This window comes from Oreochromis niloticus, linkage group LG10 (assembly GCF_001858045.2).
Source record: "Oreochromis niloticus isolate F11D_XX linkage group LG10, O_niloticus_UMD_NMBU, whole genome shotgun sequence".
In the NCBI taxonomy this organism is placed as follows: Eukaryota; Metazoa; Chordata; class Actinopteri; order Cichliformes; family Cichlidae; genus Oreochromis; species Oreochromis niloticus.
This window is the reverse complement of record NC_031975.2, coordinates 20,822,698-20,846,839: the sequence shown is the minus strand read 5'-3', so window position 1 is coordinate 20,846,839 and position 24,142 is coordinate 20,822,698. Positions and strand designations below refer to the sequence as shown.

At 38.2% G+C, this 24,142-nt stretch overlaps 1 protein-coding gene across 4 annotated transcripts in view; it reads left to right on the top strand.

Moving 5' to 3' along the window:
* Positions 1-23,684, top strand: part of gabrg2 (gamma-aminobutyric acid type A receptor subunit gamma2) — a 43,922-nt gene extending 20,238 nt beyond the window's left edge. The window contains exons 7-10 of one of the 4 annotated variants that reach the window (XM_003446933.5): positions 13,884-14,036; positions 15,751-15,956; positions 17,349-17,372; positions 20,001-23,684. In XM_003446933.5, coding sequence (XP_003446981.2) covers positions 13,884-14,036; positions 15,751-15,956; positions 17,349-17,372; positions 20,001-20,279 — 662 coding nt within the window. In that variant the 3' untranslated portion in view covers positions 20,280-23,684. Of the gene's footprint in view, positions 1-13,883; positions 14,037-15,750; positions 15,957-17,348; positions 17,373-19,997 lie in introns of all 4 variants that reach the window. The other 3 variants (XM_005452559.4, XM_013272455.3, XM_005452560.4) reach the window with 3 other exon arrangements.
* The last annotated feature ends 458 nt before the right edge of the window (positions 23,685-24,142 follow it).

Genomic DNA, 24,142 nt, shown 5'->3' with positions numbered 1-24,142 from the left:
GAACTGTATTTGTGTAAGATAATTTAAAAAAAAGAAAGAAAAGTCTTTGGATTTATTTTTTTTTTCGTTTTTAATGAATGAATGTTTCAAGTGACAACATGAAAAGGCAATCTATGTAAGAGGATGAGCTGTAGTGAATTTTCAGAGTCCTCTGCCTCTCTCTCCTTTTGATCTGGGTTGTTATTTCCACAAACCGCCATCTGCTCTCTTGTCAGAGCAGAGAACCTTGACTGTGGCTGAGAGACCTCTTGTCTCATTTTGCAGTCAGTTTGGGTATCTGACCTGCTTCAAGATTCGTGAACACATCTGTCTCAAAAAGCAGTCAGTTAGGGCATTATAATTACCCACTCATCTCAATTGTCACGCAATGCATAGCGCAGGACTAATACTTTATATGCTGCATCATATTCAGCCCTATTAAGCTTTCTGCTTATAATAATAACAATGGTTCTAGAAATCTCCAAAGCTGGTGATCTAGTTGTTTCTGCATCATTCCCTTGATCGTTGCAGTTATAAATCCACATCTTTGAAAGTAGATTTTAGATAGTAGAGAGTCTGCTTTTTAATTCCACTGCAGTAAATTCAATAGAGAAGTCGTTTGATGTTCAATGCAGTGCATTACTTTTTGCTAGACACTAAAAGTGAAGTCTCTCTAAAGTAATGTCTTGAATAAATATGATGTAGCCACCCATTGACTTTGAAACAGCACGAGTTCATTTAGGTTCAGTTCACTGAGGCGCAGCTTTTCAAGGTAGGGTCGGTAGAGCCTTTATGACTCTGGTTGTATGTTTGGGATCACTGTCATGCAGCAACATGAAACTTGCACACCTTCCTGATTGTACATGTCGAGTGCCCAAAAACCTTTGCACAGTAATGCATGGTTTTATTCTGACTTTTGAATTTCATTATATAGCATTTCATTTTTAATGTTCTCTTTTTTATTTTATTCAAAAATGCATTCAAATGTCACATATATATAATTATACATGTAGAATGTGACATTTATGTATTATATATAAATATAACTATACTAGTGTAATCCTTCTTATGGTCGAAAGATATCATACGAATGATATATTTTGCCTTTTTATGTTGTTTTTATGTCACGACGTTGTTTCTCTGGCGATTGCTGCATTTTCTAATTGCAGCAGTGGACTGCAGACTAAAGTGTAGTGAACAGGATGACTGCCCTTCAGTTGGATCGCTGCCAGCTAAAAAGATTATGTGTCTTTGCCCTCCCCGGTGGGTTATAGTTAGTTACAGTTATTCTTTTAAAACCTTATTTTAATTTCATTTCAAGCTCTGTGTTGAATCAGTTGAACTGAGTCGAAACAGGTCAGGTAAGGAAACAGAGGGACACATAATGGTAAGCTAAGCAGACAGGCATTCAGGTGAATTGGCCCATTCCAGACAATGATGACTGTAGCAAATAGCCAGAGGAAGAGATTGCCTCTCATTTTGTGGGACAATCCAATCTCTCCCAGGCTCAACTTGTCACAGCACTGTTCTCCCACACTAATGTATTTGTGCTGAGAATTTTATTTAAAAAAATATATGAATAGATCATAAAAAAAGGTGCATTATTAAAGAATGATTGAGTGATATTGTAAGTGCAGGGGCTGGGGGCACATGACATCTGCAGTAGCATTGTATCATTTTATAAAGGCTATGTCTGTTTGTATTTGGTTTCTCTTCTGTCCCTCAGCCAGTGTCCAAAGGCTTGGTCTCTCAACTTGTCACTTCACATCAGGGCTTTCTGTATCGCCTGCAAGCCTATACCTGCATGTACAAACACAAAGACACATGCATTTGCATTCATGCACACACTCAAAGGGATACAAAGAAAAAATATTTTATTGTGACAAGCAAGAAGGCTTAAAAGTAGACCAGTGGACAGGATAGGGAAAAGATAGATGCAGAGGATTTGAATGTCAGACAGCCGAGGCACTACGGGCAAAGCTAACCTTACAGTTAACCCCTCAGTGACCTGGTTAAGCATGGTTCCAGAAGCTCTATTCACCCATCTGCCATGCTGGGGTTCAGTGATAATCAGAAGCGCAGATAAAAACAGCAAGTAAGGACGCTGAAAGTTGTCGAATGGGGGGAGGAGCAGACAACTAAATACAGAGCAGTGAAGGGTGGAACGGAGTGGTGGTTGTAGCATTTATCTGTCTGCAGTAAAACATTATTGCACAGAATCAATGTTTCGCACATTTGCAAAGATCAGGTGCACAGGGATGCGAGGCTTTACTGTAGTTTGGGAGCTTGTGTCTTATTTAAAACATAACAAGATAAAGATATATTGTTGTATCGTGATTAATTGTTATATGCAGTGCGCGTGCAGGGACACACCCTCAAAACCAGACAAAACTTTTTTTTAATGCATGCCACATTCCTGGTGGCTAAACAAGAGGGGTGTGGCTGTGTTGATACATTAGAGAAGCAAGTGTGTGAGAAGAGAGCGAGAGAACAGAGATAAATGTTGCGTTCTTTTAATCAAGAAATGATTTTTATTCCAGTTCTGCTAAATCACATCACCTGTGTGTTGCATTTACTTTAACTGTGAAATATTACCACAATAATATTCATCACCATAGTCAGAGAAGTGAGCATATAAAGTATCTCTTAGGTGGGCAAGGTGTTTTTCCTTCCAAGCATAAAGGGAATCAATGCCATTAGCCGTCTTTCCTTTTTGCAGCTAACTTTACTTTCCTTAGTAGTGAATGTGAGACGTTCTGGGTGGTCATGAGGTGGTTAATTTCCGGTCCTTTTAGCTGAGCACAAATATACCCTTTGTGCATCAGCCAGTGGAACATATCTGTGTGTGTTTGACAGTATGAGTGCTTTGGTCCGTGCCTTTGTCCATGAATTATTGCATGTTTTTTTGTGTCCATTTGCTTGCATGCACATTTCAGTGTGTGCTCCCAACTGGATATGAGCCTTTTTTTATGTATTGGAAGCTATTCTTAGAGTGACCTTCCAAAAGCCATGCCGTGCAGTGCTGTTGTCTGTGTGCGTCCGCCTGTGTGATTTAGGTTGAGTGGAGAAAGCCCAGGGACACATCAGTGGCCTTCTCCAGATTACGAAGCTCCTCAGTTTGAAGATGATTCTTTGATGGGGCAAATCTGGAGGCATTGTGGTCGAGAGGAAGTGACTTAGAAAGAGGAAGCAGTCAGCAATGAAAATGCATGAAAACACACGTGCACGAGAACACATATATACATTCATATAGAGACAGCCGCTTTAAAGTGATAAGGGTTTCCGCTTATAGCATGACAAAGAAAATCAGTGTTGCGTCTTTAGCCCTGTAGCGCCGTAAAAGGCATTTAACATAGATTCTTCAGACAGCCACAACTTCACAACTCGAAAATACAGGTTCACCGAAACAGATCCGAACTGTAAAATATTTTATACTAAATTTGTTGTTTTCGCACGTCATTTGACTCATCTTACATACAGAACCCCCAAAAGGTTTTTTTTAGAAGTTATTAATATTTTAGTTCTGTGTCAGGGGTAAATCAAATTCAACAGGGTTTTTTTTTAATATAGATCAAATGATTTTTTTTTTTTTATATATTTTAAAGAATTTTACTAAAAAAAAAAGAAACATGACAAAGATGTGAAGATGTTGCATTGCTGTCTTGCTATTGCAGATCAGGCAAGGTTATTCTTTTCTTTTCTTTTTTTTCTTTTTTTTTTCTTTATTTATTTACAAAACATTAGGTCAGCATGGATGCTATACACAGTCTCAACATTAATATCTACATACATCATGGTAATTTATAATTATTCCGTACAAAGGGTATACACAATCCATTTTTCCCAGAGCTTCTTGAATTTCTCCAGCTCAAGTCTAAGGACAAACGTAAGCCTCTCCATTCCAAAAATTTCTTTCACTATCCCACGCCACTGGGCCAGAGTTGGAGGATTAGCCTTTAGCCATCTTCGGGTTATGGCCTTTCTGCTGCTAGCCAAAAGTATTTTCAATAAATAATTATCTTTATGTGGAAGTGTCTTAGGTATCTTGCCAAGATACAAGGTAACAAATGAATAATCCATTTTTATCCCGATTATTTTGGCTGGATTCTTGGGCAGGCCCAGAAGACATGGAAATGGTTTGCCATGGGGGAACCGCAACCTCTCCATCATAGGCCCTGGCTCTGTAAGCCTGTTTGCCGAGCTGTTAATTTAGGAGTGATAAAAAATCTCACTACGTTTTTCCAACCAAACTCTCTCAAAGACCTTGAATTTGCAGAGGTAGCTTGAGACTCACAGATTTCCATCCAGCTCTCCTCTGATATTTGTGATCCTGAATTCCTCTCCCATTTTTGCTTGATATATAATGTAGAGTGGTTTTTAGAGGCTTGCATACTTCCATATATTTTTTAGACCAACTTCTTAGTGTCCTTTTTTTTGTATGCATCATGAAAGATATAAATTAGGTTGTATTCATTTTCCTCTTTGAATAGTAACTTCTTGTTATAATAGTCTCTAACTTGCAGGTATCTATGGAAGTCGTGCTTTTCCAATCCGAATGTATCTGAAATAGTTTCATAGCTTTGAAAGGCAAGGTTATTCTTATGTCACATATAGGTTCAACTGCAGAAATTCAAGGCAATGTAAAGATGAAAAATGACCAAGTTTCATAGAAGCTTGTACAGTTGAGACAAGAATGCCTGTCACTGCCTGCCAGGTTTAATTAAAGAAAACATGGAATGAGACAAAAGGCAATAAAACTAACTAAATTGGGACTTTGAATCCCTGATCAAATAACACACAATATGATCCAGAATGCTGTATGAAATTATTTCACTTTATTTTACTTTCTGGTGGATAAGTTGGTGATGAAAAGCAAATCAGCAAATTTTTTTTTTTTTTCCGATGGCGATGGTTCTATCCAAGGCCTCAGTCAGCAAGTGGCTGCTGGAGGATGATGGTAGTTGGTGTGAAATGGGTTGCCAAAGCAACAGTCACACAAGTCAGTGCAGTGACAACAGTTTGCTAGGAAAGATATGTGTTCCTCGACAGGTTGGCAAGTAGTTGCTGGTCTGTAGGTGAAATTGATTGGAAAGAAGTGTAGAGTGCTGCTCCGAAAACCTCATTGTGATTGCTTTGGTCACTAGCAGATAGCAGCAGTCACCCACAGTTCACATGCAAGATACCTACTTGTCTGCAAACATTTGCCAACTCCTCATTGAGCGTCTTTGAACTTGCAAAAATACAACACAAACCAGAACCTGATAACATTTACCTTTAAAGTAAGGACGATTATGGTGCAGTACCCTATTTGTAACAAATTTCACCCATCCAGCAACCACCCACTAACCAGTTAGGGAATATATATTTTTCCATAGCAATCGCTGGTGACCAGGGGGTCACTGGCCAGTCTAGTGTGACTGTGACTGTGTGACTGAAGGCTTAGAGGTTTATAGTTTCTAAAGGGTTAAGAAGCACTGAAACAATCTATTATCCATGGTGTGACTCTGTTGCAGTACTAACGACTCTCCCTAATCCTCTCCTACCCCACCCCCTCTCACTGTGAGTTCTCCCTCTTGCTTCTGGTTGATAGGTGTGATGGGCAGGAGTGGGAGTGAAAATGCTCTGACTCAGCCAGAATTCTCCTTTTGTGAAGTTAAATACGAGTTTAGACTCCCCCCATCCCCTCCCCCATGCTCCATATACACATTCCATACACCTGCCCCATACACTAACAGTATTCATATTTACGAGTGTTGGCTCTATGGAGTCCCTCCGCCTCCAGCCCTTCTCCCTTGTGCACTCATACAAAGAGATGATTTTTATTTTGGACCTGGCGTATTCCTGTGTCCTACTTTGTATGCATCCTCCCCTCCCCCTCTGTTTATCGCTCTCTTTCTTTCTGCCTTTCTCAGTCGACAGTCTAATAAGCCAGTAATTAACACCTGAAGAAAAAAAAAATGGGGATAGGCCATAGGAGAAGAGATTGCTTTGAGAAAATAAGACTGTTGTTTTCCTCCTCATTGATCACCTGCATGTAAAAGGCTGCCTGTGGGGACATGAAAGGAACGCAGATTTAGAAAAATCGATTTTTCTGATTTTAAATCTGTCTGAGATTTTATATTGTCAGTCTAATCTGTGTTAGATCTTTGTTATTTTGTGGTGGACAGACCATACAGAACACAGGGAGAATAATTGAAGACAGTGAGTGATAGTAGCTGGCAGATAGAATAATGTTATCAAAGGCAGCACATTGCTTCGTCTATGCAGCCTGACAAAGTCCTAACATCTTAACATTAATACTTGAGTGTCACTGCCCTCTAACATTTTTAACTGTGTCTAGTGATGCCAAACGATGCTACAACACTAGTATTATTACTTATTATTTTTTCTATTTAAAAGATTGAGCCAATACCAAAAGAAAACTATTAGTATAAATTATTATAAAGGGGAAAAAAAGTCCATTGTAAAAGAAGATGTAGCATAGATAATGGATTAAGCATTAAACACAATACTTTCACCTTCGGAGCATTAATCTCAACATTCATGCACCATTATGGTGCTCATTTTTCTTATGTGGTGGATGGAGAGACTGGGGGGTAGAATGCACATACACGTGTACATGTGCGTGTGCACACACAAATGGATGTGCATGCAGGCACCCTTCCAGTTTGTCTCTCAGAGAGTGCTTTTATGGGGAAAAGGGCTATATATTTCCACCTTCTACAGTTTTAAGGCCAGGGCAATACAAAGTGATATTTTTAATCGATCGTTATGTGTAATGTAGTGGTATGGATGGCCAGAAATTTGCTTTGAATTTCATGTCCTGGGTCATCACAAAGAATTGTGGAGAAGGAGGGATTTCTAGCTATTTTGCAGCTATTACTAAATCCTAAATGTAAAAATGCAAATGAACTTCTGGGATCTCTTCTTGTGACCCTGTTTAGATGGATGCAGATGGTCTGGAGGCTAAAAGCAGCTCAGAGCAGTTCTGCTCTGTGGAGCAATTGTTCCTAGGGCAAGCCCCTCATTGCTCAATAAACTGTTATAGTTTCACGCCAGAGCCCTAGTTATTCTTCTCAGTCAGCTTATTAGCCTTGGGTAATAATCTGCAACTTAGTGTTTCAAAGTAATTAGCCACAAGGCTAGAATTTTTGTGAAATACTCAGTGTCTGGCCAGTTAATATACACCATAAGAGGATAAAACTTACAGTTGCCATAAAACAGTAAGCAGACTCCCATGAATAATAATCATAATGACATAATGGCACCTCACCCAAATTCTAAGCACCCACTTAAGTTACTTTTTTTTCTGTTACTGTATCAAAACTCTTTAGTATCAATATGTCATATGTGGCATAAGATATTACAATGCACATCCTTGGAAGGAGCATGTTATGTTAATATGGCTAATACACACAAGCAGACCTATTACTGGTAAGGTTAACATAGGTTGCAGTGAAATTAAATCTCAAGTCACCCAAGCTTGGACTTTGTTTACAAAGAGGATTAACCTTCCTTTACATGAATATTTTAGCTTCAGTAAAACTATCCAAGAGGCGCAATGTACATGCAAGATAACTGGAATAATGTGGAAATCTAAGCACCAGGAGCACATTTGCCTAATAGATATATTCCAATAAAAATGCTGTCTTTAAGAATTTTTTTTCATGCAAGATTTTTAGATTGTTAAGGTATTTAAGACAGCACCACTTAGACTGAGTATACATAGGCATAAATTAGTGTTATAGTTTGGGGCAATAAAGTTGATAAGCCAGATATAATTAATAATACTGAAAGCTTAAAACCAGTTATCTAAAGCTCTTATCTGTAATAGCCCAAAGCCGTTGGGAGTACAATGAGCACTGATTGTCTTGTCTCACAGAGTATTTCTCTGAGCTTATCCATCCAACATAGATTTAAACATCCATATACTGTGGACCAGTATATTGCGCCATTATATCTGAAAAATCCTGCTATATATACATTTTTTTTTTTCATTTTCAGGCAGTCCTTATGATCCTTTAAACCTGACACTGCGATAAGATAATATCTAGTAAATGTTGATTAACTGCTCTCAGTGTTTTCAGTCCAAAACTCAAGTAAATAAGTGAATCCCTGCTTGGACAAAAGCAAGGGGTTAGAATCGGCTCTGATCAGTGAGTCTATTAAGAAATAAGGAAATTACAGTTTCCAAATTTGTCAGTGTCATTTTATGTTCTGATATTTAAAAGCAAGTCTTAAATCTATTACTAGCATTTCTAAAAGGGATCAGGAGGTACCTATAGATTTCTCTTCAGTTGAATATTTGATGACAAAATGTTAATGCTCTGATGTTTTTACACTTGATTGTTTCTTACTTATGCAAATATATGCTCTGCCACCATGTCCTTAAATTTTAGATTTAACCGGAAAGCTTTCAGACACTTAGACATAAAAATAGTTTAGCTGCTGTTAATTATTTAAATTGAACAGCTTGTTATTTTTGCTGTGTGTGTGTACCAAAGCAAAACATAAAAGCTAAATCATAAATATGCGCTTTACTATATTACTGAGAACAGTTGCAAATATTGTCCTCTGTTTTTTTCTTTCTGACTACATGTCTAGAAGTATCAAGTCAACAGTTCATTCATGTGTGTTTTTAGACTTTACTTTCCGTTTTACATACAAATATGAAGCTAAACTGATTAGCTCCCCTTACTTACAGCTTCTGAAAAAGTCCTCTGTGATTATTAGCCATGCCATCTCTCTTCTTGTCACCTTTTACCAAATGACTTGTTTATTTTGAATTGTAGTCAAACTGTCTTTTTTAAAGAAGCACAAATAAGTCTTTCCACTAGTGTCGTGACTGTTGAGTGCGAATAAGTCCTGTCACCCAGCCAAAAGTGATTAAAACAGAAAATGAGACTCGGGGTGGGGGGGGGAAGCAATATATTAAACACTGGAATAAAACGAGTGAGAGTTTGAACTTCAAGCTTATGTAATGAGTGTGAATCGCATCTCTCCTCAGTGTGTGAATAAGAAATAATGAAGCCATTTTTAGACGAGGTAAGCTGGAAAACTGATAAAATGAGGGGAGACCAAGAAATAAGTGAGGAATGTCTTGGCCTTGTTTTTAATTATGTGATATGACAGAAATAAACTCACACGTTTTAGATGCCTTAAAGATTCTTTAGAGAAATACAATATTTTACGGGGTTTGAAGAAGGATGAAACATGAACAAGATGTTCTTCATAGCCTCAGACGAAATACTTCTACAGAAAAATGTGCAGCCCACACTGGAATACCAAATTGGCATGATAGGCAGCTGTCCCTTGACCTGCTGTGGCGATTTGATTAATTATAAATGTGTTTCAGACGAGCCACTGAAGCATAAATGAAAATGTAAAATTAAAACTGCCATAATGTAGCCTCTTCATTTTCACTGAGCTTAAGGCCTCATTTTAAATAGGGCCCTTGGGTAAATACCTTGAAAATCCTTGCTTAGTGTTTTAAGTTTTATTAATTTGTGTTACCTTTCCCTTTTTTTGCTAAACTGGCCAAATAATGTTATGGAAAATAGGTTTGCCAGCTTCTGACTACCTGTCATAAATCCTACAAACAGTCTTGCTCTCAATAATTTGAGAGCTATTAGTGTGTCTGGGAGAGGGATAATCATCTGTCCCTGTCACAGTAAACACAATGTTAACAACAAGGCAATCAAACTGTGTAGACTCCTGCCTGGTGTTTAATCATGCTGCTGTGTTGCCGCAGTTACTCACCATGACAATGCGGTGCTTTTTTTAATCCTTTTTTTTTTCTTCTTTTTTTCTTTTCTTTTCCTGTGACATCATCTTGCCACCCACGGTCGGGGAAGAATAGCTTCTGTAGGCTATGGAGGCAAAATGCAAAGGGATTGTAACTAGTTAATCACTTCTACATAACCTGTAGTCATGTCAGCGAAAGTGGTGCGTTAACATTGCCTGTTCGTCTTGTTGACCCTGGCAACCAGCCGTGGCTTTACGCTGGTCATTAACAAAACTCCTTTCTTTCTCACAAACGCACAATAGCATCTGCTGTCACCTCCGATATACATGACCCTTGACAGGAGAAGAGCTCAGTAAGACAGCCTGTCAGCAGCTCTGCAGTGTGTCTGGCTTGTCTGCCTTCACTGGATGGCCAGCATGTGCCTCAGGTCCTCCCTGCCCATCCATATCTACACCAATTTAAAGCCTGGCTGCCAGCAGAATGATATTCTCATATGACATTTTTTTGTTTTTTTTCCTGAGGTCAGCAATCCAGAATTACAATGTTTCTTTCTTTTGACCTACTGGGGCTATTTTATAATATTGTATGGTCACACTGAGACCAGCAGCCCTTTTTGCGTGTTCAACACTCGTACTCGTGTGTACTCGTGTATCAAACACATAACGATAGAGCAAACATTGTGTGTTTATAATAATATGTCTCTACTGTTACACCACAGTAGAAGGTTCATACTGGAAGACTGATCCTTTTTTGTTTCTTGTGTGCATCTAATTGTATTTAGTGTGTTGTCTCTGCGGCTTTTAACAATAAAGCAACACTCTTTTCTGATGAATGATCGTGCCTGCCGAGTTTTTATTGCTTTTTGTAGATTGCATCAGCTCGAAGTAAATCACTTTTGCCAAGAAAACGTGTGATCCTAATAAAAATAGGTGAAAGCATATCTTAATGTAAACAATAGTTTTGAGCTTTTTGCTGTGTGGTTGATTTTTTTTTCCCCCCACGCAGCTGTCATCACCATTCTTCATTCCTAAATTATAAACAGAAAAGATTGGGGTGAATTGATAGTGGTGCAATTATGCAATAAGACTGAAAGGGTTGGCACGAATGTCAATGAAAGAGTGGCAAAGAAAGGAGAAAGTGAGATTTGTGTGTTACTGGAGAAGTTAGAACATTGCACGCAATGATGATGAAGAATCAAAGACTTAGCGTATCACTGAACATGTGGATATTATTAGATGCACATGGAAAGTTGTGAGAGCTAATAAATAGTATCACACCTGTATTATTATCGGTAACCTTAGCATTAGCAGCTTTAGAAAGGGAACGCTTTCTAGAGACACTGTGAAGATAGAGTGTGAAAAAACCTCATGTGTTTGAGTTAAAATTAGTTTGAGCACCTCAGTTAGAGGGAGAGTGGACATAGATGTTTAGATGATGGACATTCCAGCTCCAGCCCAGTAGAATATAACCTCATGTAAACACACACACACACAGACACTGAGCTATATCAGAGAGTACACAAGTGGACAAGTATACAGAAACTGAGATATGCAGGAATGCAGGCAAAACCAAACTTTTGTTCTTCCAACAGCAACAAATGTAACAAGGTACAAATATCAGAAATAATTGAACTTAAAGCAGGAATCTGGTTCTCCTTTTGGTACATATTTGTTGATTTTTTTTAAATGCTCCTACAAGATTTTTAAAAATCTCCATTCTGTGATACTAATTCAATTACTGTTGGATTAGACGCTCATTTGTAATTACAAACGTAAATAACAGACGGTGTAAAAGATGGTCTTAGCTGTTGTAATGTCACCCACGGATTTCTGATTTCTGGTGTTTAAGCATTGAGGTGAACATTTAAGAATGCAACATGTGAAACTCCACACTCATTGGCTACTGATGTGTGATTAGCCGTCAGCCAATGAGCGTGTGGATTCATACCACAGATAATTCTTCACACCACTGAATGACACTTTATGGGGGATCAAGTTTAAAATTCTCACACTATTATTCCCACTTTGATTCTCTGTCACAATGGGTTGAAAATATTTCTGTAACACTGATTTTGCATATATTTAATACAAGCATCATCTCTGTGTTTGCACTTTTTGGGACAAAGCTTACAAAGCGCTGCATAACAATATACCTGAGTGTTGTGACTTTAAATCTGAGGGACTAAATTTACTTACATTTAAAGTATGTTGCATCCCCGTCATGAACTTAAACTAGCCAGGGAGCTGGAAGCCATTTTGTTTTGAGTGGACTAGAGACATGATTAACAAACTGCTGCAATACTACAGGGCTGTAATGGCAGACGTTCTGATACTAACACATCGCGCTGCCAGAATAAAGGGCATCGGTCGATAACACCTCCTCAGAGTGTCTTTTTGGCAAGTGCTGCGGCCTGTAATGAAACCAGCAAACAGATGAAGAGAAGCATGGAGCAGAAGGGTCTTACACCAACCGACCTCACCCCTGTGGTGGAAAGTCCATTATTGTTAAGAGTCTGGGAAAATCTGAAGGAGGCTTTGTGCTGCTGACAAAGCTGAAATAAGCGTATGAACCGGAGGTTTCTCAGCTGTCAAGGGTCTCGGTTTTGGGCCCCTGCTAATGTAATGTTAATAAAAACAAAACACTGAGCCGTCTGACCCCTGAGAGCAGCCTTCGTGTCTCTCCTGTAATCTTACAAATCCAGTCAGTGCACTGTAATATCTCGTGCACCTGCGATATGAACAGTTATAGTTGTGCTGCCGGGGTTATTACACAGGGCTTATTTGATGACGCCATCGATGGCTAGGTGAATGAAAGGGGTGTGTGCTGGAATACATCACGAAGATTTGGCCCTTGTGCAGTTGCTATGAGGTCTGTGGCAATATACAGCCTGCGCATGGCCACAGACATAATAAACACTGACAGCCTCCTCGCTTTCTCTCTCTGTCTCTCATTAATGGAAAAATACACAGATGTTGGCTGTTTTCCACTGCAGTATGTGTTGTGTGCCCTTTCTCATGAGAGAAATTATTAGCCAGCTGTTCATTCCCCAGCTGCATAGGCTATGGTGTGCCATGGGTGCTTAAACACACACACACACACACACACACAAACACACACACACACGTGCACAGAGATATATCAGAGAGTATATTTCTGCCCCACAGGTTACAAGCCATAGCGAGAGGCCAGGGGAGGTTCTTGACACAGTTAATTGTGTGATGTTAATCAATTAGCAGACATCTGACTGAGCTGGAGGCCAGCAGCGAACTGTCATTAGACTCCCAGAAACAGACAGGTGCATCGGTAGACAGCAAAAAAAAAAAAATTAGACAGTAGCTATTGGCAAGCAAAGCTGTATTGTAAAGCTGAGGCCACGGGTATGTGTGTGTTTGTGCGTGTTCCAACATGACTGTCTTTCTATTTAGATGATCATGATCAATTCAGCCTCATTACAGGATGTTAGATGCACATTTGAAAAGTGTGTGTGTGAACATTTGTGCATTTGTGAGTCCTCGCATGTTTGGCACGCATGCTTAGCATGCATTTTAAACAGGCAGGCTAGATCATCCATATTGTCAGGGTCAGGTCTTTCTGGGCTCAGCTAACCTCAACCTTTTAACACCCAACATCTGCTTGAGTCAGCTAGCCAGCCCAGGGATGGCTCATCATCAGCTGGACGGTGGTGTTCATGTTCCAGCTAAATACTGGCAGGAGACAAGCGTTTGTGTTTGTGCATCCAAGCAAGTCCAGTTTCAGCTCTCTGAATCGCTCTGTTCCATTTTAGATCTCAGGTTGCCTTGGGCAAACATGCAGTCAAGACTGTGGTTACACAACATTAAGTATTGAAGACCTAACAGTTTGTCTAATCTATGCTTGGTGTTTCTGTGGTGACAGCATTCTTTGAGCTGCCTTCTTCATAAGCAGACAGTGTGAAATTGCTTAACTCGCACTGGTCCTACAGTACTTCTGTATGGACTGTGAATCAGTTCTTGATACTAATCACTCTTCTCAGTTCTGCATATTTTACACTACATGATAGCATAAATAAAGCACACAGTAAACTGTATGCTTTATGTTTGTGCTATCTTCCTGATGCCTTGTTATACATTTCCATGCTCTTACTCTTTTTACCCTCTTCTTGTTTTTTATGTCTGTCCAGGAGACTATGTGGTGCTGACTGTGTACTTTGATCTGAGCAGGAGAATGGGTTACTTTACGATCCAAACGTACATCCCATGCACACTTATTGTTGTCCTCTCCTGGGTCTCATTTTGGATCAACAAGGATGCAGTGCCTGCCAGGACATCATTAGGTAAGGAAAAAAAAAAACATGATGTCATTGCTGCCTCTGACTGTTTAAAGAAAAAGTATGCAAGTTCATCAGCAAAGAAAAATGAATATAAATTAAATGTTTTTGCTTTTTTTGTTCTTTTATACATATCTCTCCTTTGTGTAAAAATCATAAGGCTTTATCAGAATTACTTTAATTCTTTTTTTCAATCAGTCCACTTAACCCTGACACAATCTTTGCTTTAATTACTCCCCTTGGTAAAACACATCTGACTTGTGTGGTGATTAGGCAGCACCTCATATTGTAAAACAGTCTGCTCAAGCTTCCCATTTCTTGTTGTTCTTTTCGTTTTGTCTTCTCTTTTCACAAGACTGCCCCTGACTGTTTCCAGTCAGGGGCAGCACATCTGCTTAGGAATCTAGTGCATCTTGATTAGAAGAGCCTGTCCTAGCACATATGTTTGCACGCATGCCTTAATGAGGCATTAATTATGCAATGCAGAAAGGAAGATGCAGAGATGCCTCGTCAGCACAATAATAATGCAGGTGGCTTCCTCACAGAATGCAAAGAGGCACCCTGCATGAGGGGAAAAAAGGAGAATTTCAAGAGAATTTTTCAGGTTTTGAACTTGCCCATAGCATCTAATGGACATTCTCAAAGGTTTTCTTGTTATGGAGTAAGAAAAAATATTCCTTTGTCAGCTTTTTTTAGACCCTCGAGGCTCCAAAGCCTGACCTGAAGTCCATGTGGTGTGATTATTAGCATTAGCAAGAGTAACTTTATGTAAAATAATCCCTTCTGGCCAAAAACCCCCTTTCCACCTTCCTACCATCACTGCTTTGTCTGTCATTAATCTTTCTAAAAATAGGTTGTTTTCTTGTTTTTCAGCCTCTGGAGTCCAGACGTGATTTGCAGTTGTAGTAATAACACAGTTAATTCCCTGCTAAAATTATACCAAGAGTGAAATGTCTTAATTTCCTCTTTAAAACATGATGCAGAAGGTGCGTGGAGCCTGGTGGCTAGGAAGCGGATTAATTCAGATGACATAATTCGTAATCCTTCAATGCCATCCAGAAATATATCAATTCACTCACAGTACTACAGTGTTAATCTTGGCGCAGACTGATATCCTTCAGGCCACATTAAATTTAGACATAAATCATCTTCTTTATATACGAAGCGAGTCCCCTAACACGTATGGTCTATTTAAAGGGAAGAAGGCGGGCTTGTTAGTTGCTTTTTTGTTGGTGTTTGGGGATTGTGATGGTGTTGTTGGTAATCTGCTGTGTATGTGTACTTACAAACACATTTCCTCGTCATGTGCCATCACTCTGCCTCCATCTACATCATCATTAGAGCCCAACAGAGTGAGTAAAAGGGTTAGCAGATGGTGGATATAGCAATGCAGTATGTCACTGTTGTGGTCAATTGCAGTTGAAATGTCAACCAGTAAGTAGCTATGTGGATCAAGGCAACAGTAAAACAGCTGCTCGCTATTCCCACATGGCTATTCCAGTGTTAAGAGCTAACAAATCAAAAGCCACTTTTTTTTAACCTTTTATACTGATACAATATACAGTGCATAGACATCATGCATATGAAGAGAGCATTTTTAAACATATAATAGCAACTTGGGATGTGCAAATTATACATAGCAAGAATAATCGAACTTGTAATCTGTCATTATTTAAAACTGATCAGATTTTTTTCCTTTTTCCTGTTATTTTATTACCAGGCATTACCACAGTGCTGACCATGACCACATTGAGTACTATTGCCAGGAAATCTCTTCCAAAAGTTTCCTATGTGACAGCCATGGACCTCTTTGTGTCTGTCTGCTTCATTTTCGTCTTCGCCGCACTTATAGAGTATGGCACACTGCACTACTTTGTCAGCAACAGAAAGCCGAGTGCCAAAAAGGACAAGAAGAAGAAGAATCCGGTGGGTGTCTTTCCAAAACTAAATTGAACTTTTTTTCAGTTATCATTAGGAGTTTCTCAACTATGGATCTTCGATTTAACAATGAGACCACAAATAACGTTTTAAGTGTTTACTATTTCTGGATGTGTATTTTAAATTATTAGTTAGATAAATAGTCAGATTATCTCTTCACATGTTTTTTCCCTCCCCCACTCTGTTACAGTACTGGGATAAGCTGCAAAAAAAGTTCTACAGTGTTTAGAATTCCTAAGACAGTATTTTCCCAATGGCCACCACCCCAAATTACTCAATGAGTAATGCAAGCAGGTCAAATCTTTCATAATCCTCTACACATCTGCTACAGTTGTAATTTAGATCCAGGTCACGTGACAGTTGAATTGCCTCATACTTTACAAGTCTTAAGCCCCCAAGAGATCATGCCAGCTCAGTTTAAGGACCATGATCTCTGACCTAATATTTTGGAGGATGTTTATGGTATACAGCAAAACTAGCAGTTTTTCTCTAATCACTTAAAGTTGATTTGTGTAAGAGGAACAATTTTTAATTTAAAAAAATGATTAAATATACCTCTTGTGCTATTTACTTTATGGCAAGACAAAGTTCCAGCTGTTTTTTTGGGGAAGGATAATAATTGTTTTAACAAGGCTTTTCAGTGAAAGATATTAGATCTTAAATCAAGTACACCACAGTGGTGTGATGAGAATCATTCAAATGAAAATTGGTGAAAATTGAGGTGATCTAGATGTAGTCTCTGTAACTAAGGTTTTGCATATAGTCAGAATGTCTTGCGGGTGAATAAAAGAATAATGAAGTGGAAGGTGTAATGCTAGTTTGCTATTTCAGAGGGGAAGACCAAGTCAAGCAAAGAGAAGCTTTCTTTTTTTCTTCCATTTTACTATTTCATTACTATTTGCTGTTTCAGCTACATTTGATATGACCCTTTGAAGAATTTGAAATATTCTCAGGAATTACAATAAAATAAACTACGTATAGTGACACCGACTACAAGGCTAGTGAAATACTGTGTAATTAAAAACTTGAAGATACGATGAAGTCACAGTCGCAAGGAGTTTGTAAAGCTTGAATTAAAGTGGATGTAATGTTTTCCTAAGGCAGCATGTAAAATACATGTATCCTACCATACATCTCCCCCTGTGTCCGTTCGTAATATGTATGTCTCCTTGCAATATATATCCTCTCTTTCCATTTTGAGTTAAATAGTGCAGTATGTGTAATTTTCACACATTATCTTTGTGTTTCTCTTTATTTTTTATGGTTATTTTCTTAATTCTCTGTTTACATGTATTCTGTGTTTTTGTTCTGTTTTGTTTTGTCCTGTTGTGTTACTCTCTTTCAATTCCACATATTCTTTTTCTCCTGTTGGGACAAAAGCTCCTCCGGCTCTTTTCCTCAAAGGTATATTGCCTGTGTCTGACTGCATGTGTCTGCTGCATTTTGGCTCTCTGAGCCCCCAGTACCTCACTGCTTTTTTCTGTCTGTTCTACAGCTGATACACCTCTCTATATTCCCTCTTTATCTACCTGCATTCTTACTGTACTCCTCCTCATTTACTAAATAGGTATCACAGATAACATTAAAAAGGGCGCTCTGCAGTGCACAGTGCGGAGGCAGCCAGCCAGACATACTTGCAGTGTTTAAAATTCAAATAAGCATCCCACACATCCCATGTCAGGAAGAATGTAATATTCCAGGCTCAGTGTGGACTTAATTCTGGCTCCCTCTGTCCTGTTTCACTCTTTGTTGTTGTTGTTACCACAGCGAACTAGCAGCTGCTACAATAGCTTCCTCTTCTTTCCCTTCTTCTGCCAGTTAATCTATACCTGTGTGTTTGTTGGGCTTCTCAACCTGACGCTTCCTATAGAGTCAGCAGAGCCTTAACAGACTGAAATAGACAACCCATGCAGTGTGCTAGGTCTAAATTAAATTGGAAACCATTTAAAGGATTAACACACAGTGAGACAGAGACACCTAACAAGCGTCCAGGGTAGGCGAAAGCAAGCAAAGATTTAAATTGAGCTTAAACCACAAACTGCTTTGTTGATACTTTACTAGACTAAATAATTTAAAGTAAGATTAGTTAGATTTCCGGGAATCTAAATGTACTGTTTAAAATCACCACCTGCAATGTGGAAACACTACTACAAATTATCAGCTTAAGCTAGATAAGCAGTATTAATCCTGAGTGTTTCCAAATCTTTTGTCTTCTCAGAGTGGTTGTCTCCTTTCAGTCGGTTAAAGCTGCAAATGCCACTGTGTTGGTTCTTTGTTTTTATTTCTTTATATCTTTTGCTAACACCGACTCAGCATTGCCCAGCTTGACCAGGCCATGCGGCGGGATGCTGTTAATGCTCCTTCTGCTTGAGCTTCCACTGCGCTTTCTTCAGTGCAACCAATCCCCCTTTGAGAATGGAGCCATAACCTGCTCTGCTAATCCCGTCATTAACTTCACATATGGTCCGTTAAGAGGACAAAATGCTGAAACTAACCTGTGCGTCATTTTGTTGTGGTTATGTATCCTTTTCAAAGGGTCAGCAGATTTTTGCACTAGTGCTGGGCAATTTCAGTTTCAGGGAATGAACATTATTTTGAGTTGTATTTTAAGCTTGTTTAAGGATGCATGCTTACAGCAGATAATGAGGTGTACTAAAACTAAAACTGCATTTTTATTATTTTTTTTTCTTTTGCAGTAAACATGCCTTTTCTACATACTATATTGAAAAGGAACAAAAGCAATAATGAGGCAGATGAAAACAAAAAGCATTCGCCGTTTTGAGATGGTTGTTAACTCATTAAAAGTGTTTATATTCTCACAAAACAGAATATGAATATGTGTTGTAAACTATAATTGGAGTGTAAGTGCAGTCACTTATAGGCTACACTGGCACTCCAAATATGGTTTACTTGGAGTGCAAAATTATAGATTATCGTCGCTGTTAGCTATCTATAGTCTCTCCATAATGGAGACAATATATGAGAAACAATCTAAATCTTTTTTCAGTGGGAGAGCAGTCATACGAAATTCTTGGAGTACACTTAACTGACTCCTTTTAAACCATGAGGCCGACACCCTAGTTTATCAGCAAGGTCAAGGAAACTTTTGTCAAAGGGAAGAAAAGCATTTAATCTGCAAAACAGCAAGACTTCCAATTTCTGCAAAGGTGACATGGCATTTGAAGATAAAGGCTGATGAAAATGGTCTATTTGAATACTAATTGTCTCTCTTTAGAATGACAGGACCAACGAGTGACTGATGTCACTGTCCTATTTTAGAAACCTTAACAAATGAAAGTCATGTGCCCTGCAGTGGTGAGCACAGATTGAAAAGAGGGTTTATTTTAACCCATCTAGTTACAGAAAGAGTAGGTTGGAAAAATACTGAGCTTTGTGCTGCTCAATTGCCAGCACATGCTTTCTCTTAGCTACATGATGCATCATAAGCCAGTTACAACATATCTCTTAAATGAATTTTCAGAAAAACATCCATTCTGTTCCAAAATCACTGAGTGTTAAAAAGATCTTTAAAATGTCTTAGAACAAAATATGAATAATCATCTGCTTTCGTTGACATTTTGTAGGATTATTTAATGTAATGTTTCGAATGCAGAGCATCACAATAAGAAATGGAGGGCCCATTGCCCAGCACTAGCTTTGTATAGCTGGCAAATAAAGCAGTATGGACCACTGTACTAAAATTTAACTGATTGCTTCAGCTGCCTATTACACCCTAGCCCAAAGGTGTAATTTGCATCATGGGTTCCATGGGGATAGACCCTTTGTCATTTTAAGCCTCACTAATTACAACTACAGGTGGTAGTTATGGGTCTATTTGTATTTCTTGACGCTAAAAGGGTCCATTGGCAAGTTAAAGGTGCAAATTACATTCTGCTGACTAATGACTGAAAATGAAGAAGAAGACAGAAAATGGCAGCTCAAATGAGGTCCCCTGTTATGTCAGTGAAGTCTTCATTAGAGCTTTCTCAGGTTCTGGTGGCTAATTGCGTCATTTTGTCCTGTTAAAAGCAGACACCCACGGTAGACATCCGTCCGCGCTCGGCCACTGCCATTCAGATGAATAACGCCACGCACATGCAGGAGCGAGACGAGGAGTACGGCTATGAATGTCTGGATGGAAAGGACTGCACTAGCTTCTTCTGTTGTTTCGAGGACTGTCGCTCCGGAGCCTGGCGGCACGGCAGGTTGCACATTCGCATCGCCAAGATAGACTCTTATGCACGCATCTTTTTCCCCACTGCATTTGCTCTCTTCAACCTGGTCTACTGGGTCTCCTATCTCTATCTCTAGGTGCAGGTGTGTATCCAGCCTTATCATACAGTCCATTACATTCTACATATGCTCTGCGCCAACAAGTGACATTATGGAGGAGGGGACCCACTGAAATACCCAGAGATTTGATTATAGCATTTCTTCTATTTCTTTTCTTTTAATCCAATTAAATCTCGTTGATTTTATCAAAGAACTCTGACAGACATTGCAAATGTTGTAGCATTACATTTAACTGGTGTGAAAAGGTTTATAGATGTGTTGAGGAACTATGGATTGTGTAAAAGATCAAACAAAGTTTTGTTTCATTTTCACCACTTTATTTTTGAATTTGAAATTTGAAATATACGTCTCAATGGGGGGTTTACCAGTTGTTTTATTAGATAAAAGATCATTTCACAAGAACCAATTAGTAATTCAATAACAGCAGTTCAGATCATGTCAGATCAAGTATTCATCAGACAAAGTCAATAGGTTTCAGAGGACAATTAAAAATAAGATCCGAGTGCTTTGCAGAATTCAAAGTGATATCGATGTGTTTTTGTAAATGATTATTACTAAATCAACAAATTCTTAAAAACAAAAAGAGTGTGACCAGTTTATGGTGAGTAATAATACATAACATCTTTTGCATTGACTGTACCTTTAATTATGTTCATAGTTCTTTGTTCATTTACTAAAAAACAAAATCCCAAGCACTTTAACAGAGCTGTTAGACACTGACATGAGAATATTACATTTTTTTTTCCAATTTATTTGTTTAGTGTGGTCAAAGTGTGGTGATGCTGTTTATGGACTTCTACTGTACAGACACTGTATATATTTTACTATTGCATAGTGGTTTACATTTATTGCATGCACCTTTCAGGCCAAAAAGCAACTTATTTTATGGTCTTCTACTGTTGGCTATGGAAAATAAGAAAACAAGCACTAATAATTATCATTCATTTTTTATGAAAATTCAGAAAGTGACACAGTAAAAATCAGCCGAGTTGATGCTTTTAAGTTGAGGAATCCCTCGTGATTACAGATGGGAGGATCATCCCAGGGCAGAAAACTGGTTTAGTCAATTACCTTGCAGCCACTAGCTTACACTTCATCCCTTTCTCCGGTTGCTGTAAAAGTGCATATTTGCAACATGACACCACGCTATTGTGTTTTTAGTTATGGAAGTTTGTCAGAGTGGTAACTGCAGCAGCATATTCAGAGCCTGAGTTTTACTTTTGAATAGAGGATACTCTTCAACTAATCTACAGACAGCTGTAGGGCATTTTGCAATCTTTGCAGTTGAAAGTTCATTCTCTTTGTTATTCTACTAAGATTACAAGAAAAAAACGAGGCTTTTATTCAAGTGTAAGAACAGATGTAACCTTTTTTAATCAAGCATTTCATTTCCTGTGTCTTTGAGAAGAATCACATTGAGAATGTAACTCATTCGTAGTGGGAAGATATATTCAAAAGGCTGAGAAGTCTGGTATTGTTTCAGTATTATTATTATTTTTCTTCCATTAAAAAAAATGTCTGAATGTATAGAGAGCAGAAAATAAATGAAACGTTTCTGAACTGTAAATGCTATGTATGATACAGTACAATCCACTTTACAGATCCCTTACAGCAGGCACCAGTATGCAACTAATGGAGAGCTCACTGATTGTGTACATAAATTATGAATAAAAAACTGGTCAAGCCCTTGGGATATTTTGTAAAGGGTATATATTTTGTAATTTCAGCATTGCTATTATATCAACGTAAAGTCTATCACACCTATTATATTATGGTTTTACCAACCATGTAGAATATTTGGGGGAAATGGGGTATTTATTTATTTATCCATTGCTGGCATTTATTTATTTCTTGAAAGAAAATGCATTTTATGCTCATATAGCCCCTGAAAAGAAACGCAGAATGCTGTCATTTATATCAAAGATACATTTTTGTTTAGTGTGTCAATGGAGCTTGAGCTTATTTATCTTGTGTTTTGTTGTGATCAGTGTACACTACTCTCACAAAAGCCTGTCAATCTGTTATATTTGTTAAATTAGTGGCTTGCAGCATTACCTGTTGTGCATCTTCTGAGTAGTAGACTTTATTTAATGAAAAAAATATATATAAATATACAAAAACAGTTCCCAAGCCACCAGAAGAAGAACATTTGCTTGTCTAAATGACTATTAATTGCGTTCACTTTTCCAGCCATCTCATTGGTTTGCTTTGGTCTTGACATCTGAAATAAATAAAGCATCTCTGGTTATACAAATATATGTATTTACCAGATTATGTCATATTTCTTACAGTTCTTTCCCTTTTGTATTAAATGGTTGTCCTGTTGTGTTACAAAGCTACCACCTAGTAGTCTGAATCTGTCTTCAGTGTATACATATGCTATTTCTCACATCTTTAGGGTTTCCAAGTGTGTCAGTAGCAATGTAAACTGGTCCTCATCAGTGTTTGTTTAAAGAAGTGTAATGGAGTGACTACATCTTATAAAGTGCCAAACTGACACACACTGAATAGAGAATATCTAACTTTAATATCATCATATACTACTTTGTAAAAGAAAAGACATGATAAAAGGTGAGGGTTTTCTTTTAAAAAAAAAAAATGCTGCCCTGCAGGATGGATTAGCAGGTGCCCTGGATTTCTTTTTTCTTTTAGTTCAAATTTGACATGATGCAGAACCAAAAGCATCAGCTATGCTCGAATGAACATGAAACTAATAAAAATGATCAAGGTAAAATGGAAATTACTTGACTGTGTGACGTACCTTATTAATGCTGACGAGAGTGTGTGCTGTGATTTTAAGAGAGGGTCAAAAAAAAAAAAATATTATGAAATATATTTTTTTCCATAATAGATGCTTGTTGATTGATTTCTTTTGTTTGTGTGTGCTCTACAGAAAATGTAGAGATAGAAAATTGTGTGGGAGGTACTCAAGTGTGTTTATTCTCAGTAGCGTGCATGTTGAATATGTTTGAGGTTTAAAAGGGATGTTTCGAAGAATTGGGACTCGCTCATCTGCAGGTGAATCCTTAATTCTTTGCCTGCATTGACATGGACACTTAACACTGTACTTATTTTTGATGTGATTTTATTTATTTTGGGACCCACAAATGAGACATATATGTGAACAGCACATGTTGATATTTTCTAATATGTGTATTTTGCCAAACTGCAGAAAAGAAAATAAGCGCTGGAATCACAGAGCCCAGTAAAAGGTATTGTGAGGCTAAATACATTTCACACGATTCTCCATACATACAGTATAATAGTTGTCTCTCATCTATGTACATTTGGTTATTGTATAAAATGGGCACTGATCAATTCTGTTAGGATCTGCATAATAAATTATATATGTGAAGATAAAAGTCCTTTTCATAAGAAAATTGCACATAGCTGTGGAATTTTACAATAAAATGGTCGCATTTATCAGTGTGTACAGGTTCATTTATTATTATTATTACTCTTACTAATGCTGTTGTTGTTGTTGTTATTATTGTGGGGTGTACAGTGGTCAGTATGTTCTCCCTGCCCCTGCTTGAATACTCTGCCTTCCTCACACAGTTTATATATTGGGTTTAATTATCCTGTAATAACAACAGAATTATTGAGGTAATCACTGAGCATCTGGATCATTCTTATCCAGTTTTTAAAAATTATTGTTACATTTAAGTCATCTCGCATGGGTTTTTTCCACCAAGAATGGATCCCTTGCTTTTGTAGTTCTCTGACTGGTGCCTGTACCAGCACGTTCAGTTACTGCCATCACCATTCACCTCTTGCAAGTATTTGGCAGTATCTTTTTCTCAGCTGTTCTCGAACAGCTTTTTGTGCTTTGGGAAATTTTGCACTTTTCTTTACACCTCGCATAAAGATGCTGCCAGTGT